General features: G+C 41.5%; 1 protein-coding gene across 1 annotated transcript in view; it reads right to left on the bottom strand.

The window, feature by feature from the left end:
- Positions 1–15,518, bottom strand: part of CYP27A1 (cytochrome P450 family 27 subfamily A member 1) — a 42,292-nt gene extending 26,774 nt beyond the window's left edge. The window contains 1 exon segment of the mRNA NM_001083413.2: positions 15,242–15,518. Coding sequence (NP_001076882.1) covers positions 15,242–15,502 — 261 coding nt within the window. The 5' untranslated portion in view covers positions 15,503–15,518.
- Between the last annotated feature and the right edge of the window lie 3,701 nt (positions 15,519–19,219).

The raw sequence follows: 19,219 nt of genomic DNA, 5'->3' as shown, positions 1-19,219 counted from the left end.
ACCCGAACTACATAATTCCTTCTTCTCATTCTTCCATTTTTCTTCCCACACCTACCCCCTTGGGAAACCAGGCCACCGGAATTTGCAAGTAGAAAGATGAGTCAGGGAGTGAACTACTCAAACTTGATGCTTCTTCAGTCACCATCTCTGCTTGCCACTGTTGCACAATCATAGATGTTGATGCTAATGACCATGATATGAGGTGACAACTCCTAAGGTGGTCTTGATGTGGCCCCCATGTCAGGAGGTGGGAGATGTTCTAGGGTGGTACCAGGTATACAAGAAAGAAACAACTGAGGCACCTCAGGAGAAACCAGGGATCATGTGAGGGTAAGACACAGGAGGATGGGGACAAAGAATAGAGTGACTGCTAGAGAGACTGCTCAAACTGATCATGTGGCTGTGAAAATGACAGGCGCACCTGTAGCGTGTGGGACATCGGAGATCAACCCTGGGAGGCTGGGGGTGGAGGGAGGGACTATTAATCTCTCTCTTTCAGTTCTTGTCTACAGACATCTCACCAGTTTAATCCAGACTGCTGTCACCACCCTCAACTTGACCACTGGCCAGAGAGAATCTGATCTGAAAACTCTCAGAAATGTCCCAAGATCCAGTGACATCAGAAAACTAGTCTCCACTAAAGATGACAGAGCAAGATTAACTTTCTGGACATTGATTTGGCCTGTTCGGCCTCATCCTGCTACCGTTGGCCTCTTTTGTTTATTCATCAGTCACGGGTTGTTCTACATGCTTCAGCATGGGTGGCAATAGACAATCACACTGCCCAGAACTTCTGTGGCCCAGCTGAGGTGGGGGAGGTGTGGTTGCTGACAACTCTAGTTGTCCCCTGAACAGGGAGCCTGGGTGCAGTCTGCTGCTGCTGCTGCTGCTGCTGCTGCTGCTGCTAAGTCGCTTCAGTCATGTCCGACTCTGTGCGACCCCAGAGATGGCAGCCCACCAGGCTCCCCCATCCCTGGGATTCTCCAGGAAAGAATACTGGAGTGGGTTGCCATTGCCTTCTCCGGTAGTCTGCTGCAGTCCAAATCAGGTCAGATCAGATCAGATCAGTCACTCAGTCGTGTCCGACTCTTTGCGACCCTATGAATCGCCTAGTCAAACTAGAGAGAGTCATGGTTGTAGTGACTTCCACCTGATGGTGCCTAAGACAAACAGAACAGATTTGGTATGAGCTCCTAACAGTAAAATTAGAATATCTATCTGGGGACTTCCCCAGTGATCCAGTGGCTAAGACGCCGTGCTCCCAATACAGGAGGCCAGGGTTTGATCCCTGGTCCGGGAACTAGATCCCATGTGCCGCAATGAAGATCTAAGATCCCACATGCTGAGACTAATACCCGATGCAGCTAAATAAATATATAAAAGTAAATATTTAGAATGTCTGTCTGATGGGGTGATCTCTGCCTCTGAGAATCCTTAGCTGGATCAGTGAAAGGTCAGGGTTGGAGCCATGGGGCAAACTCACACACATATCCACACATTCAAAGACCTGAGCTACAGCTTAAGAGCTCAAAACATGAGTTTTGGCAGACTTTGTGATCCTCCTGGAACATGAGAGACTGAAGGACTGTACGGTATGTCATTATATCTCAAGAAAGCTGTCAGAAGGAAAAAAAAAAACACATTAAAATCACGTAAAAGTGAAAGTGATAGTCACTCAGTCGTGTTCGACTTTTTGCGACGCCATGGACTGTAGGTAGCCCTCGAGGCTCCTTTGTCCATGAGATTCTCCTGGCAAGAATACTGGAGTGCGTTGCCATTCCCTTCTCCAGGGGATCTTCTTAAACCAGGTATCGAATCCAGGTCTCCTGCATTATAGGCAGATTCTTTACAATCTAAAATCTCCCTTCAAATAAAAAAAAACGGAATATTGCCTTGTGATGTTCTATTCTCCTACTCAGGGGCCTGTTTGGTTTACTGATGATGGTTCTTTAGGGAGGCTCTCAGCACAGGAAAAACAACACTGAAACAGCAAGTAAACAGTCGGAGGACAAAAGTGAACTCATAAACACCAAGTGCTTTTTGGCCAGTGTCAACAAACCTGGCCCGAAAAGCTGGCAACCATCTAGTAGATAAACAGACAGAGAGATGTAACTTCAGGCACAGGGCACCCTTTTGCCTCCCCTGACAGATGCCAGCAAGAGGCATCATTTAGGGTCAAAGGTGAAGAGGAGTCCAGCTGGGACAGTCATGAGTCAGTGCTGTCCAAGTGTCATCAAGAGTTTAGCCTCAACCCCCTCACACAAGTGGAATTCACATTTCCAAGTGACAGAAGGTGCTAAATATTTAACAGCATTCCCAGGTTCTCCTTGCTCTGAATCTTGCCTTGAGCGCTCTTCTCGAAGATCAGACCAAGCCAGGTGTCCATATGGACTCATGATGAGCATGATTACTTGTATTTTTTATTATGAATATTTTAATGTGTGTGATTTAAAAAGTAACACTATATACTGTCCCTCCAGAATCAAGAACTTTTAATATTTGTCATATTTGTTTTAAATATTTTTTAAACATGAAAGCATTTCAAAGTCCCCTTTTTATCTTTCCCTTTGCCCTGGCCCCAGAGCAGCCACTATCTTGAATTTGAAAAGTGTTTGTTCTGTCAATATTTATGTAATTTTATTACATATTATATGTAATATAATATGTAATATTATATACACACACAATGATAGCTCATATCATCTTCATGTGGCTTTTAATTTCTAGAAATATTGACAGTATCTTACATATCATGCTTATTTAAATTATATGCAGAGTACATCATGCAAAATGCCAGGCTGGATGAATCACTCTGGAATTAAGATTGCTGAGAGAAATATCAATAACTTCAGATATGCAGATGACACCACCCTTATGGCAGAAAGTGAAGAGGAACTAAAGAGCCTCTTGATGAAAGTGAAAGAGGAGAGTGAAAAAGCTGGCTTAAAACTCAACATTCAGAAAACTAAGATCATGTCATCTGGTCCCATCACTTCATGACAAATAGATGGGGAAACAATGGAAACAATGACAGACTTTATTTTTGGGGGCTCCAAAATCACTGCAGATGGTGACTGCAGCCATGAAATTAAAAGACATTTGCTCTTTGGAAGGAAAGCTATGACAAACCTAGAAAGCATATTAAAAACCAGAGACATCACTTTGCCAACAAAGGTCCATATAGTCAAAGCTACGGTTTTTTCCAGTAGTCATGTACTAATGTGAGAACTGGACCATAACGAAGTCTGAGTGCCAAAGAATTGTTGCTTTCAAACCATGATGCTGGAGAAGACTCCTGAGAGTCCCTTGGACAGCAAAGAGATCAAAGCAGTCAATCCTAAAGGAAATCAACCTGAATATTCATTGGAAGGACTGATGCTGAAGCTGAAACTCCAATACTCTGGTTAGTTGATACGAAGAACCAACTCATTGAAAAAGATCCTGATGTCAGGAAAGATTGAAGGCAAAGCAGGAGGAGAAGAGGGTTATAGAGGATGAGATGGTTGGATGGCATCATCCACTTAATGGACATGAGTTTGAGCAAACTCCAGGAGATAGAGAAGGACAGGGAAGCCTGGCATGCTGCAGTCCATGGAGTTACAAAGAGTAGGATACAACTGAGCAACTGAACAACAACACATATCATTTTATACTCAACTTTGGTTCTGAGTTCTATTTCTTTAATGGAAGATAGTTGATTTACAATATTGTATTAGTTTCTAGTGTACAAAAAGTAATTCCATTTGACATATATATATACACATATGTATATATATTTTTCTTTTTCATATTGTTTTACATTATAGGTTATTACAAGATATTGAATATAATTCCCTGTGCTATATAGTAGCTCCTTGCTGTTTATCTATTTTATATATAGTAGTGTGTATCTGTTAATCCCAAACTCCTAATTTATCCCTCTCCCTGCTAAGTTCTATATTGATATATAAAAGCTTGTGCATGCATTACAACTATTGCATAGTGTTCCACTATATGACTATATCACAATCTATCTACCCTGTTGATGGGCATTTAATATGCTTCTGAATTTTTTATTTTACAAACAAAGCTACAAAAAAAAAAACACTTTTGTGCATGTGTGCAGCCATTACTTTGACAATCATAAAAATGTCTGCTTTTATGCAAGACAGAAACACTGTCATAAGGTTACAAAGACATGCACAGGATAGGTGAACAGTAAGAATTTCCCTCTGACTGTTTACTGTAGAGAAACAATGGGCTGAGAGTAGAGGAAGATCTAAAGGTGATCCAAGAAAAGGCATTGCCTGTGACATCTTCAGAGAGGCTATTAGGAAAACAGAAGTATTTCCCAGCCCAAAGCCATGCTCCTGACACACCCAGAGGCAAACCTCTGTACACTGTGTACACCTGCCAGTTGGGCTGGTCTGGAGTGGAACAATGAGAGTATTCCAAGAACAAGGACAAGGGTGACGAGCAATGGACACAGAACTAAAAAGAGGGTGCAGACACAGAAGTGGACATCAAAAGTAAGGACACAGAGCCAAACAGGAGTACAAGAGGAAGACCTATTAAAGACTTCAAAATATTATGCTGGACCAGGAAGCTAGGTCAGCCATCCTTTTATCTCTTGCTCTCCATTCTTTTGTTGTTGTTCTTAAAAATTTTAAAGGGAATATGTATATGCACACTGTTAAAATGTAAACAGTACAAAAAGGGTACAAAAAGACTCAAAAGTTGGTGAATTATGCCTGGGCAGGATGAAGCCAGAGGAAACTCTGATGGAGGTTCATAGCAGTCCTGCAGTAAAAAGTTAAGTCTTTCTCCTAAGTCTCATGTCCAGACTCAAGACTCTTACAGAGAAGCAGCTGAAATTACCAATTTCTTGTGTGTCCTCCCAGGGATATTTTATACACATTCTCTCTCTCTCAGTAAAAAAATTTCAAACAGTAAAAAACTTTTGCCTGCAATGCAGGAGACCCTGGTTCAGTCCCTGGGTCAGGAAGATCCCTTGGAGAAGGGAATGGCTACTCACTCTAGTATTTTTGCCTGAAGAATTCCATGGACAGAGGAGCCTATCGGGCTACAGTCCGTGGGGTCACAAAGAATTGGACACAACTAAGCACGATGGCATATTATATGGTTTTGGACCTTACTTTCCTTCCATATCATAGCAAGAAATTCATATTAATACACATAGATTTAAAAGATTTAACATTTTAAGATGTTTTTAATTTATTTGTGTATTTTTATTTTGATTCTGCTGGGTCTTTGTAGCTGCATGCAGGCTTTCTCTAGTGGCAGCAAGAAGGAACTATTCCCTAGATGCAGTGCACATGCTTCTCATTGCGATGGCTTCTCTTGTTATGGAGCACAGGCTCTAGGGCATGCAGGCTTCAGCAGCTGCAGCACGTAGGTTTAGAAGTTTCGGCTCTCAGGTGATGACTCAGTAGCTACGGTGCACAGGCTTAGTTGTCCTACAGGATGTGGAATCTTCCTGGACCAGGGATTGAACCTATGTCTCCTGAATTGGCAGGCGGATTCTTAATCACTAGACCACTAGGAAAGCCTTCCTGCCTCTATTCTTTTTAATGGTTGCATAAAATTTCATTGTATGAATGTACTATAACTTAATTAGTTCCCTACTGTGACATGTAGGTCATTCTAACATTTCCCAATCAGAAATACTGCTATATTGAATAGTCTGGAATATTTCAATGACCACAAATTTTATCTGTAAGATAAAAATTCTGGCAGTGCATTTGCTAAGTTGGTATAAGTGACACTTTATACCCTAATGGTAACGGTAATCACGTCCGACTCTGCGATCCCACGGACTGTAGCCCACCAGGTTCTTCTGTCCATGGGATTATCCCAGCAAGAATACTAGAGTAGGTTGCCATTTCCTTCTCCAGGGGATCTTCCTGACCCAGGGATCGAACTCGAGTCTCCTACGGCTCTTGCATTGGCAGGCAAATTGTTTACCACTGAGCCACCTATACCCTAATACCTAGTTTCAAATTTCCCATCCCTGAGTCTTTAAAGTGATACATTAGACTCCACCAGAGTCTCAGGGACAATTTGTAAATGTCTGCCAGATGAGACTGAGGAATATTTGAGCCAAGTCAAGGTAACTGGAGGATAATCTCGGGAAGGCTTGATGGTAACCTGAGCACTGGGAAAGAAAATCCATCTAATCAACGGTATTAGCCAAACTGAAGAAAGAATGTGTTAACAGGATGAGAGAGGTCATTACAAAACCCAGAAGGAGGAGCCAAACAGCAAAAATAGGCAGTGTTTATCTCTGAAGAGAGAGAGATACTTAATCTAATGAACAGGCACCAGAGAAGCACGTTCAAACAGGTTTATCCAAGGCCTAGATGAAATTTTTTTCCATGCAATTCTATGCTTTAGTTCTGTACACCAGGCAATCCATTAAAGCAGTTACTAATTTCTCTCCCTAGGTACCTGGATTCTAGGAAGAGGTTAAGCCTATTAAAGAGGGCCACATACTTTTTGATACCTCTGCCATTAATAGGTCAGGTCTCCATCCTCTTCTCTAGGTTCTGGGTGTGCTCTGTAACTGCTCTGATGGGTAGAATACAGCAAAAATGATGCTAGGCCAGTTTCCACTTTCATCTCTTGGAATATCCACTCTGGGGGAAACCAGCACCCTGGAAGAAGTCTTGACTATCCAGAGACCCACCATGCTGTGAGGAAGTCCCAGGCTAGCTATGTGGAGAAAGAGATACTCAGCCATTTTGGTCAAACCAGTCCAGGCACCCAACATGCAACTGAAGACGCCATCTTGGAAATTCCAGCCCCAGCATATGTGACATGGAGAAAAGTTAAGGAAACCAGCTAAAAGTCAGACCTGAGACCCAAATATACGGCCCTACCTGATCCATCTCAGACATCTTCACCCATTCAAACTAAAGCTCCACTCCTCTGTGAAGCAGACATATGCCATTTCTGATATGAACTACCCAAATTCCTGACCCACAAAATCATGAGGAAAATAACAAACTGTTGCTTTAAGCTACTAAGTTTGGGGATAGTTTGACAGGTAGGAGCAACTAGAATAGGGGGCTTCTGTGTGATGAAGTATAAGATCCCTGGGAGGGCTAAGTTTTGTAAATAAATACTCCAATCCACAATTTGTTTCTATGGGTTTGGCCAATGGGGGTCAGTCCCCAATAGTCTACCCATGCTTAATGAACTGACAAAATTTAGTTTCTGAACCTGCAAAGCTAAAACCTGAAGTGCCAGTCTTGATCAATATGCCCATCTCCATTATCGTCTGTTTTTCACTCTATCTTATGTCAAACAACTCAGATTAGGGAGCTGAGAAGAGTCTCACAAAGTTTACCACCAGATGTAGCTACAGCTCAGTACCACTCACAGCCTTTTGACTGGTACACGAAATGTATTTATTTATCAAACATTACCAAGAACCTCCCCTGTACCCAAAACTGTGCCTGGTGCTGGGGGGACACAGAGCTGGGAAAAACATAGGCCCATCCCTTGGAACTTCACACCCCAGTCTCTAAGCCACATAAATAGGCAATGATAAGAAACAAATGCATTTAGGGGACCTGCCTGGTGGTCCAGTGGCTATGACTTTGTGCTCATAATGCAGGGAGCCTGGGTTTAATCCCTGGTCATGGAACTAGATCCCACATGCCACAACAAAGAATTAGAATGCTGCAACTAAAGACCTGCATGCCACAACTAAAGATCCCACATGCTGCAATGAAGATCAAAGATCCCATGAGCTGCAACTAAGACCCAGCACAGTCAAATAAATAAATGAGCATTAAAAAGAAAAGAAAGAAATACACGCACTTAAATGTATAGCAAACCTAAAAGGAGAAAAAGATAGCAATACATCAGGAGACAGAAAATCCACTTCATCATCCAGACAGAAAATCAATACAGAAACACTGACTTTAAATGACACATTAGGTCAGATGAACTTAACAGATTTACACAGAACATTTCACCCAAAAGCGACAACATACACATTCTTTTCAAGCAAATATGGAACGTTCTCCGGTATAGATCAAATGTTAGGCCACAAAAGAAGTCTTAATAAATTTAAGAAGACTGAAATCTGATCAGGCATCTTTTCCCACATAATGGTATGACTAGAAATCAACTGCAAGAAGAAATCTGGACAATTCACAAATACTGGTTAAAGAGATAAAACAACATGGAGATTGTGGAGATTAAACAACATGCTACAGAAACTACTAAGTCAAAGAAGAAATCAAAAGAGAAGTTAAAATAACTGAAGATGAGTGAAAATGGAAAATACAACATACCAAAACTTAAAGAAGGGGTGCCTAGGTAAAGGAGGCCGGGGATGCAAATGTTTGCTTGAGATATTTAAGGATGATTCCCCAGGTCCTGTGGGGATTCCTGAGCAAGTGAACAACTTATCAAACATGCTTTTAGGGGCACTGACGTGGCAGTGGTGTGTGGGTAGATTGTTGGGGCAGATCAAGCAACAATGGAGACCAAGCAGGAGGGAACACCCAGACATCATCCCTTTCCAGAGTCACTATGGGGCTGCCCATGCTGCCAGCCAAGATGCAGACAAGCAAGGAGGTTGACATGGTGATGAAGCTGCTGAACATGGGAATGATATCCTCTGTGTTGGGCAGAACAAAGCCTACTGGGTTCAAAAGGTCACCAATCATCTGGCCTTTGATGTTAATGTCCAGTAGAAGGTGGGAACAAGCTTTGCGGAAAGGATGCAAAGAGCGGTAAAAGCCAAAATTGATGGCAGGCAGCAAAAACAGTTTCAAAAAGGAAGTTCACAGCAATAAATGCCTACATTAAGAAATAAGAAGGATGTAAAAAAAGAAGAAGAAGAAAAAAACAACAAGGAAGGTCTCACACAACATAATGTTACACCTCATGGAACTAGAAAAAAGGACAAACTAACCTCAAAGTTATAGAAGAAAAAAACAAAGGTCTAAGAGAAAGAAATAGAGACTAAAAAGACAATAGAAAAGATCAGTGAAACTAACAGCTGGCTTTTTAAAAAGCCAAACAAAAAAAGCCAAACAAAATAGACAAACCTTTAGCTAGACTCACAAAGGAAAAAAGAGAAGAGAACTCAGATAAATAAAATCAGAAATGAAAGAGGAGGCATTACAACTGATACTACAGAAATACAAAGGATCACAAGAGACTATTGTGAACAATTAAATGCCAACAAATTGAATAACCTAGAAGGGATGGATAAATTCCTAGAAACACACATCATACCAAAATTGAAACAGGAAAAATAGAAAATCTGAGCAGATCAGTAAAAAGATTGAATCAGTCACCAAAATTCTTAACAAACAAAAGTCAAAGATCAGGAGGCTTCACTGGGGAATTCTACCAAGCATTTAAGGAAGAATTAATACCAAACTTTTCCCCAAAAGTGGGGGAGGGGAGGAAGGAACACTTTCAAACTCATTTTATGATGCTGAAATTTGCCTAATACTAAAACCAGACAAGGACACTACAAGAAAAGAAAAGTACAGGCTAGTATTCTTGATGATTATAAATGAAAAAATCTTCACCAAAATATTAGCAAACCAAATTCAACAACATATTAAAAAAAAAACAAAAAACATTCTCCATGATCAAGATGGATTTATTTCAGGGATGCAAGGATGGTTGAACTGCAAATCAATGAATGTAACAACACATTAACAAAATGAAGGATAAAAATCATAGGGTCATCTCAACAGATACAGAAAAAAAATTTGACAAAATTCCACATTTGTTTATGATAAAAATGCTAACAAAAGTGGGTACAGAGAGAATGTACTCTTAACATAGGAGTTCTCTTGAGAGTCCCTTGAACAGCAAGGATATCAAACCAGTCAATCCTAAAGGAAATCAGTCCTGAATATTCATTAGGAGGACTGATGCTGAAGCTGAAGCTCCAATACTTTCGCCACTGATATGAAGAACTGACTCATTGGAAAAGACCCTGATGCTGGGAAAGATTGAAGGCAGGAGGAGAAGGGAACAACAGAGGATGAGATGGTTGGATGGCATCACTGACTCAATGGACATGAGTTTGAGTAAGCTCTGGGAGTTGGTGATGGACAGGGAAGCCTGGCAAGCTGCAGTCCATGGGGTCACAGAGTTGGATACGACTGAGTGACTGAACTAACTGTTAACATAATAAAGCTTATATGTAACAAGCCCATGGCTAATATCATAGTCAACTAAAAAGCTGAAAGCTTTCCCTGTAAGACCAGGAACAAGACAGATGCCCACTCTTGCCACTTTTATTCAAAATAGTATTGGAAGTCCTAGACAGAGCAATTAGGCAAGAAAAAAAGAAGGTATCCAAATCAGAAAAGAAGTAAAACTATCACTATTTGAAGATGACCTGATATACAGAAAACCCCAAAGACTCTACCAAAACAACTAATAGAAGCAATAACTGAATCCAGTAAAGCTTCAGGATAAAAAATCAAAATACAAAAATCAGTTGAATTTCTATAAGCTAATAACAAACAATCAGAAAGAGAAATTAAGAAAATACCCTCATTTGCAATTGTATCAAGAAAATAAAATATCCCGGAAACCTGTTCACTGAAAATTATGACATTGAAGAAAGAGATTAAAGAAGACAAGTGGGAAGATATTCCATGCTCATGGATTGGAAAAACTAGTATTATTAAAGTGTCCATACTATCCAAAGCAATCTACAGATTCATTGCAATTCCTACTAAAATTCCAATGACATTTTTCACAGAAATAGAACGAACAGTCCTAAAGTTTACATGTAATTAAAAATGACCCTGAATATTCAAAGCAATCTTGAGAAAGAAGAACAAAGCTGGAGGGTTTGTGTCCTGATTTCAAAGTATATTACAAAACTATTATGCCAATAGGTATTGGCATACACACATATACACAGATTAGTGGAAGAACAGAGAGCCTAGAAATAAGCCCATATATATATTATAAATTATTTATGACAAGGGAGTAAAGAATATATAATAGGACAGCCTCCAAAATAAATGGTTTTGGGAAAACTGGATATCCACATGCAAAATATTACTATCCTACACTATACACAAAACTTAACCCAAAATGGTTAAAGATCTGAACATAAAATCTGAAACCATAAATATCCCAGAAGAAAACATAGGTGGTAAGCTACTTGACGTTAGCCTTGATGATGATTTTTTTTTGATTTGACAGCAAAAGCAAAGGTAATGAAAACAAAAATAAACAAGTTGGACTACATTAAACCAAATAACTTCTGCACAGCAAAGGAGACCATCAATAAAATGAAAAGACAACCTACCAAATGGGATAAAATATTTGCAGATCATATATCTGATAGGAGTTAATATCCAAATACATGAAGAACTCAAACAATTCAATAGTAAAACAAACAAATAAAATCCAATTAAAATATGGGCAGAGGATCTGAATTGACATTTTTCTTTAAAAGACATACAGATGGCCAACAGGTAAAAGAAAAGGTAGTCATCATCACTAATCATCAGGGAAATGCAAATTAAAACTTTAATGAGATATCACCTTGTACCTGTCAGAATGGCTCAAAGACAAAAAAAAAAAATAAGCGTTGGGAAGGATGTGGAGAAAAGGGAACTCTTGTGCACTGTTGGTAAGAATGTAAATTGGTGCAGCTACTATGGAAAACAGTATGGAGGTTTCTCAAAAAATTAGAAATAGAACTATGATATGATCCAGTGGTTCTACTTCTCGGTATTTATCCAAAGAAAATGAAAACACTATTTACTTCAATGTTCACTGCAGCAGTATTTACAATAGGCAAGACATAGAAGCATAGAAGCATCCTAAGTGTTGATCAGTGGATAAATGACTAAATAAAATGTTACATACACACACACACAAGAATATTATTCAGCCATAAAAAACAAGGAAATCTTGCCATTTACAACATGGATATACTTGAAGGAATTATGCTAAATGAAATGTCAGACAGAGAAAAGCAAATACTGAATGATCTCATGTATATGTGGAATCTAAAATCGAAACAAACTAAAACAAAACTCAAACATACAGAAAACCCATCACCATAGGTTGCCAGAGGTGAGGGATGGGAGGAGGGCAAGATGGATAAAGGTGGTCAAAAAGTACAAACTTTCAGTTATAAAATAAGTAAGTGGGGATTACAGGACTACCTCCCAAGGTGTAATACACAGGATGGTGACTATGACAATACCATATGGTATATTTGAAAGTTGCTGAAAGAGTAAATCTCAAAGTGCTTCTCACAGGAAAAAAAATTTTCTTAAGTATATACATATATAAAAAAAATGATGCATGAAATGACAAATATGTACAGGAAGCATTAGGGAGACAGAAGAGGGGTCACCAACCCAGGCAGTCCACAATCAGAGCTACAGAATAGACAGTTGATCTTATCATTCTCAGGGTCCACACCTTTGAAAGATATCAATTTGTTGTAAATTTACATATAAATTTAAGATATGTTCACATTTCACTTTTTCAGCACTCTTGTCATTATTTTAGTTAGAAAAGAGAAGGGAACTGGCTTTTATGCACTTGCATGGTTCTCACATGTCTCAATTCCCAGTCCGACCCCTTAAGTCCTACAATGCTTCCCTAAGCTGATTTTATTAATTTTATGTGTAATATGCAGTTTTGGACAACTGATGGTGCAGAGGACATTATGGTCGGCTACCCTTATCTCAGTTCCACTCCTCCTCCTATGCAGTCGACACCTATTTAGGTGGCAGGGATCCCAGCCCCAGCTCTAGGAGTGAGCCTGCATGAGTCTAAGCTATAGCACACCTTTGGCCACTATGATGGGTTCAGGAACAGGCAATTAACCCAGGCCAATCAACTAAGTTCTGTGAGACAGCAGAGCCAAGAGAACTTCAGAAGAACAAAATGGTGGGTTGGATGGTCTCATGAATACCTGGAGCAAAATATACCTGATGGGCACACAGGTATATTATTAGACACAATAATCTAACACAATTATTAGACTTTTCTAATAGGAACCAATAAAGCTGGTTTATAGTTTAAACCTGTGAGAATGGCAACCAAACAGATCTGAACTGATAAAAAGTGAGTCACTGGAAGCATCCTCTTCCCCAAAAAAAGGGTATTAATGGGCTTTTAAGGATGTGCAGCCCTCCACTCTATACTAACTCACACCAGCCACACAGCGGAGGAGTTAATATATTGCCCATGGAGCAGCCCAGGTTCACGTGACTCCAGATCTTTGAAATACAAAGGCTAGAGCCAGGAGGCTCTGCAAAATTCGAGTCCTGATCTCTCCTTTAAAAGGCCACGCATTTCTGGCTTTCTCCTGCTTCCTCTTCCACTTTCTAGGGCAGTCGAGAATTTCTTTGGTAGTTACTGCTATAGAGATAATCCTGAGGAAAGCTTCCCAGTAAACTTTCCCTAAGAAATGGTAAGAAGTCCTAGTACCCACCCTTGGGGCATCCACTGGGTTGCTCACATTTCTAGAGGTTAAATCAAGCAGGAGAAGCTCTCAGGACTTTGGTTTCTTGGCTTACTTAGTTTCTTGGAGCGGAGCACACAGCAAATGATTTTTTTTAACCATCTCTGAGTGCATTGTGACCTGCCCACCATATCTCAAAAACATGAACCCAACAGAGAAGACCCCAGGGGAGATGGCAGTGGCCCAGCCAGGTGCAGAGAAATTGTTCAGTTTGGACTTTCAAAGCCTCACAGTCATTTTCTCTCTCATTGTTAACTCAGTCCAGTTTCCGGAGGGGGAGGGGAGGTGGTTGCTCAAATACTGCCATTTCTATTGCTATCGGAGGCTCTCTCTGATTCTCTTGCCCAATCCATCCCATGGCACATAACAGGGCAGTGTCCCTTGGAAGCCATCTTCTCCCCATGCCTGCTCAAGAGCCCACCATGACCCCTCAGAGGAACCCCCAGGACCCGCAGTCTGGCCTTCAAGGCCCTCCTCAAAGGCCTGTCATATCCCAAGTCCCCACAGTTCCTCCTCATTTTTTACTACTGCCCAGCACAGCCACTAGGTGACCAGTCAGTTCATCAGCCCAGCCCAAGGGCTGTCTATGCTTCCTGTCAATCACTGATAACCTCACATGTGCCTGGATGGCACAGTCTAATCAAAGGTCCCACTTCTCCCCCATCCCCAGACTGGCTTCTCCTCCCAGGGCACTCAGGTCTTTCTGAAATTAGTTGATTACTGATTTGTTTACTCTGACTCATTGGAAAAGACCCTGATGCTGGGAAAGACTGAAGGCAAGAGAAGGGGATGACAGACGATGAGATGGTTGGATGGCATCACTGACTCAATGGACATCATGAGTTTGAGCAAACTCCAGGAGCTGGTGAATGACAGGGAAGCTTGGCGTGTTGCAGTTCATGGGGTGGCAGAGTCAGACACCACTTAGTGACTGAACAACAACAATCCCCCTCTTCCCCAAAAGGAGCATTTAACCCCCATACGGGTATTGGCCATAATTTATTGAAGCTCAGTTCTTAGAAAAGTTCCCGGGGCAGAGTGGGTGCATTAATATTTAATAGTTCTCAGGGAGACAGATCCCACGTGAATCTCTTCGGTTCACTTCCTAAAACCTCTCCAACTTAACCAACATTGGGTTTTCCAGTCTCTGTCCATTGACAGTGGGCTATCCATCCCTGCCTCATAACAGTGTTCCACTGGATAAACCTCTCACTGGATATTGATTTCTTAATAACAAAAATGTGCCTTTTCATTAATGTCTATGATTTTGCTTTCACTCTTTTAAGCAATGACATCTTTCTTTCCACTAAGGGCAAATTTACCCTGCAAACTGCCAAACCTCTGCAATCCTCCAGAAACCACTCCTTTGAAAGAAGTCTGGTAGGGATATCACCACAGAAAAAGTGGTTCTATAACATCCCGCAGCTTGCACACTTGCAACTGCTATTCTATTACCAAGACAGTTCCCTTCTCTCCCAACCTCTATCCAATTTAATCCTAGCCTCCCGACTTATCTCCTACCTGTGCCCTCCGGCTTCATGCCCTTCCTTGACTTGTTTGTTCATTTCAACTCAGAACCGCTACACACGTCCAGGGTTATGACCACAGCCCCAGTCGGTCCCGGGCTACGTTCTCCTGATGTCCTCCACTTTTTGTTCATTGTCTCCTCATCCCCAGCCTCTCTGTCCCGGTGCTCACCGCATCCCTTTGGCCCGAGCCCCACCACCACCGCCACCACCCTCGCTCGGTTACCTGGAGCTGGTGCAAATGCAGAACGTAGCCTTGCACCAACAGCTGGAATAAGAGGCGTAGCTGCCCTGGCCCTGAAAGCTCGTCCAGGCTCCGCAGCCTCCGATCGCCAGGCCCGGTTCCGGGAGCCTCAGCCGCCTGGGCCGCAGGGAGGGCGGAGGGGATCGCCGCCTTGGCTCTGGCCCCGAACGAGCCGAGGCCAGGGAGTGCCGCCCGCCTCCCCAGCAGCGCCCATCGCAGCCTAGCGGAGCCCAGAGCGCCCATTCGGTTCATGGCTCGCCCCGCCGCGCCTTTGGCTCTCGAGCCAGAGCGCCTGGGATTTGCCCAGAGACAGAACAGCAGGGGCGGGTTCAAGGGTACCGGTGGCCCAGGGCGTGCCGGACTAAGGCGGGCCCTTATTGTTCCCTTTTCCTCGCGGTCTTCAGTCCCTCCAGATATGACCTAAGGGACTCACAGAAGTCACCCTTTCCAACTGGAAGCCTCCTGGCTCGGGAAGGGGCCGGACAACCCCAAGGCAGAAGATGCACGGGGGACTTAGGGGAGCCCGACGGAGCTCTGACGATGGCCGCCCCTTCCGCGACTGCCCACCTCGCACTTCCGCGAGCTCTCGAGGTGAACTCGAAGTTCGCTTGGTCTCAACTCCGGCGAGGAGTGCAGCGAAGTTCTGCACAACCCCGGAGCCCTCCGAGGCCGCGAGGCCCCACCCAGGGAGACCGGCCTTCGCTTGCCCTGCGGCCTGGCCTCCTCTCTTCCCAGGGGCCAGATGGAGCCGGCCGCTGGCTTTTTCCAAATAGTCCCCAGGATTAATCCCGGAGTCCGAGCGCTGAGCAAGAAAGCAAAAAAAAAAAAAAAAAAATCCTCCAAAGGAAAAACAAAATCCCAGAAAACCTGATTCTGTATCCAGAGTCGTCTGATTCTTTGGAGGGAGGAAGCCAAAGTAACTAATTTAAATATTAGGGTGTTTTTTTTGTTTTTTGGGTTTTTTTTAATGCAATTCTACCCCTCTCCCACCCCATCACCCACTCACTCCCTTGTCAGCTGAGGCAGGATTTTTCAAAAGGCAGGTTGAGATTACCGGGTTGAGATTACATTTAGTGAATGTGACCAAAATGAACTTTTAATAAGATGGAAAAGAATAAAATAGAACAGAAAATATTTCAAGAAGGAGAAGAATTATTTCATGAAATCTTCGTTTCATATATGTATATTCGAAGTACAAGTTTCAAAATGTTAAAAACATGACTCATACACATATAAGATAAATAAGGAGCCAAAGTTTACTCAACCCATTAAAGGTGGAACCAGCAGGAGGATAAAGTTTGTTCTAAGAGTATTTGAAGAACTGGTTATTTATAGGCAGGCAGAGGCAGTAAAGGCCTGTTAAGATCAAGAGGGCAAAAATTAGATTGATGGCTCATGTAGCTAATTGTGGGTTTCTTTTTATTTATCCCCTTAGCGGGTCATAGAGTTTCTTGACTCTGTGACTGAATATCTTTCATTAGTTCTGGAAGTTTTCAGACTTTCAAACTTTCCTTCTACCCCATTTACTTTTCTCCTCTCCTTCTAGGACTTCAAATTATATGTTAGACTTTCTAAATGTATCTTCCCCGTATCTTACCCTCTCTTCTGTACTGTTCTATCATTTAGTCTCTTCTAGCTCATTAATTCTCTCTTCAGCTGTGTCTATGTTAAATCTATCCATTGAATTTTAAATTTCTATTATTGTATTTTTCAGTTTTCAATTTTGATTAGTTTTCTTAAATCTATTTTTTAAATATTTCTAATTTTGTACCAAATTCTTAATTTTATTTTTCTTATCCCCTTTACTTTTGTAAGCATCGTTACAAAAGTTCTAAGGATTATGACCAATATCTCCAATATATGGAAGCTATGTGGAACAATTTCTATTGTCCATTATTTCTGGTGGTTTTGTGTATATTGTCAGGTTTCTTCCTGGGCCTGGTTTCTTTTGATTGTGTGTTCATTCAGAAAATGTATTCTTTAAGTTTCTGGTGGAACAAATTTGAAGTGTAGGATGATTTCATTTTCCTCGCAGAAGATTTACTTTTATTTATTGACAGTTGCCTAAAGGCACCCACAATCCAGAATCACCAGAATTCCAGTTTCAAGGAATGAGATGCTTTGAAGCTGTACTGCCATCCTTTAGAAGGCTAGTGGATTTCCAGTCCTTAATCCTTTTGGGTTATGGACTTCAGTTATACTTCACATAGCCCCACGAATCTAAACCACTCAGCTTCTTAGCTTCTTTTTCTGAAAATGGGAAATACTACTTCGAGGAACCGGCTTCCCAGGTTGCTCAGTGGTAAAGAATCTGCCTGCCAACTTGAATTCAAGCAGGAGATGTGGGTTCCATCCCTGGGTCAGGAAGATCCCCTGGAGGAGGGCATGGCAACCCACTCCAGTATTTTTGCCTGGATAATCCCATGGACATAGGAACTTGGTGGGCTACAGTCCATGGGGTCGCAAAGAGCTGGACATGCCTGAGCTTCTGAGCAGCATGCACTAAGAGGACAGTGGTACGTAACACCTAACTTACCTTGGGAGTTCTATCTGATAACCCTTTATTGCCTTGTTTGTTCTCTGATGCTGATGCCTTTAAGAGAATGCTGGTCATATTTGATTCAGCTTTTCAAATTATCCTTTGAAAGAGAGTTGAGTCCAGTACTAACAGAAGTGGAAATCCAATTTACGCTTTTATCTTTATTCATTTCCTGCCTTCTGGGTTCATTTTCTTGATATATTTTATTTTTGTTGATGTGAAGTCACTCAGTCATGTTCATCTCTTTGCCAACCCCATGGATGATAGCCTGCCAGGCTCCTTTGTCCATGGGATTTTCCAGGCAAGAATACTGGAGTGGGTTGCCATTTCCTTCTCCAGGGATCTTCCCAACCCAAGGATCAAACCCAGGTCTCCCACACTGCAGGCAGACTCTACTGTTTGATTCCTACCAGGAAATCCGATTATATTTTTAACCTTTAAAAAAAATCATTGTTTAATACAATTTTGTTTCCTAATGAATGGACTTAATGCTGCATATTTTCTTTTTTAAAAAATATATTTTATGTATTTGGCTGTGCTTAGTTGTCGGTGAAGGCAATGGCACCCCACTCCAGTACTCTTGCCTGGAAAATCCCATGGATGGAGGAGCCTGGCAGGCTGCAGTCCATGGGGTCGCTAGAGTCGGACATGACTGAGCGACTTCACTTTCACTTTTCACTTTCATACATTGGAGAAGGAAATGGCAACCCACTCCAGTGTTCTTGTCTGGAGAATCCTAGGGATGGGGGAGCCTGGTGGGCTACCGTCTATGGGGTCACACAAGAGTCGGACACGACTGAAGTGACTTAGCAGTAGCAGCAGTGCTTAGTTGTAGCACATGGGATCTAGTTCCTCAACCAAGAATCAAACCCAAGCCCCCTGCATTGGGAATGCAGAATCTTAGCCACTGGACAACCAGCAAAGTCCCCATATTTTCATGATACTATTTTGGCCATATCCAGTGAGATCAATATGCAATTTCTTTCACTGTCCTTCATTTCCCAATAGTTTGTAATTTCCACTTTGATTTTCTTTTTAATCTAACAGTCATAAAGAAAGTTCTTTATTTACTTGTAAATGGTTGTAGTTTTCCTTTTGCTTTGAAAAGGACCATTCATTTATTATTAATTTATAATATTATTACTTTGTGGTCAGAGTGTATATGATCTGTTTTTTAGAATTATTAACGTGTCTTTGATGGTCTAGCACTTTATTTTTCTGAATGTTTCACATGCATGTTTGAAATATATGTATTTTCTGTTTATTAACTTATCAATTTTGTTATTTAAATCCTCTGTAGCTTTACTTATGTTAATTTATGAGAGAAGCCCATTCAGGTATTCCCCCAATTTTATGAATTTGTGAATATCTATTTTTCTTATATTTCCAACATCTTTTGTTTTATATTTTGAAAATCCATT

This window comes from Bos taurus, chromosome 2 (genome assembly GCF_002263795.3).
Source record: "Bos taurus isolate L1 Dominette 01449 registration number 42190680 breed Hereford chromosome 2, ARS-UCD2.0, whole genome shotgun sequence".
Lineage (NCBI taxonomy): Eukaryota > Metazoa > Chordata > Mammalia > Artiodactyla > Bovidae > Bos > Bos taurus.
The sequence above is the reverse complement of the archived record's forward strand: the minus strand, read 5'-3'. Positions and strand labels throughout refer to the sequence as shown.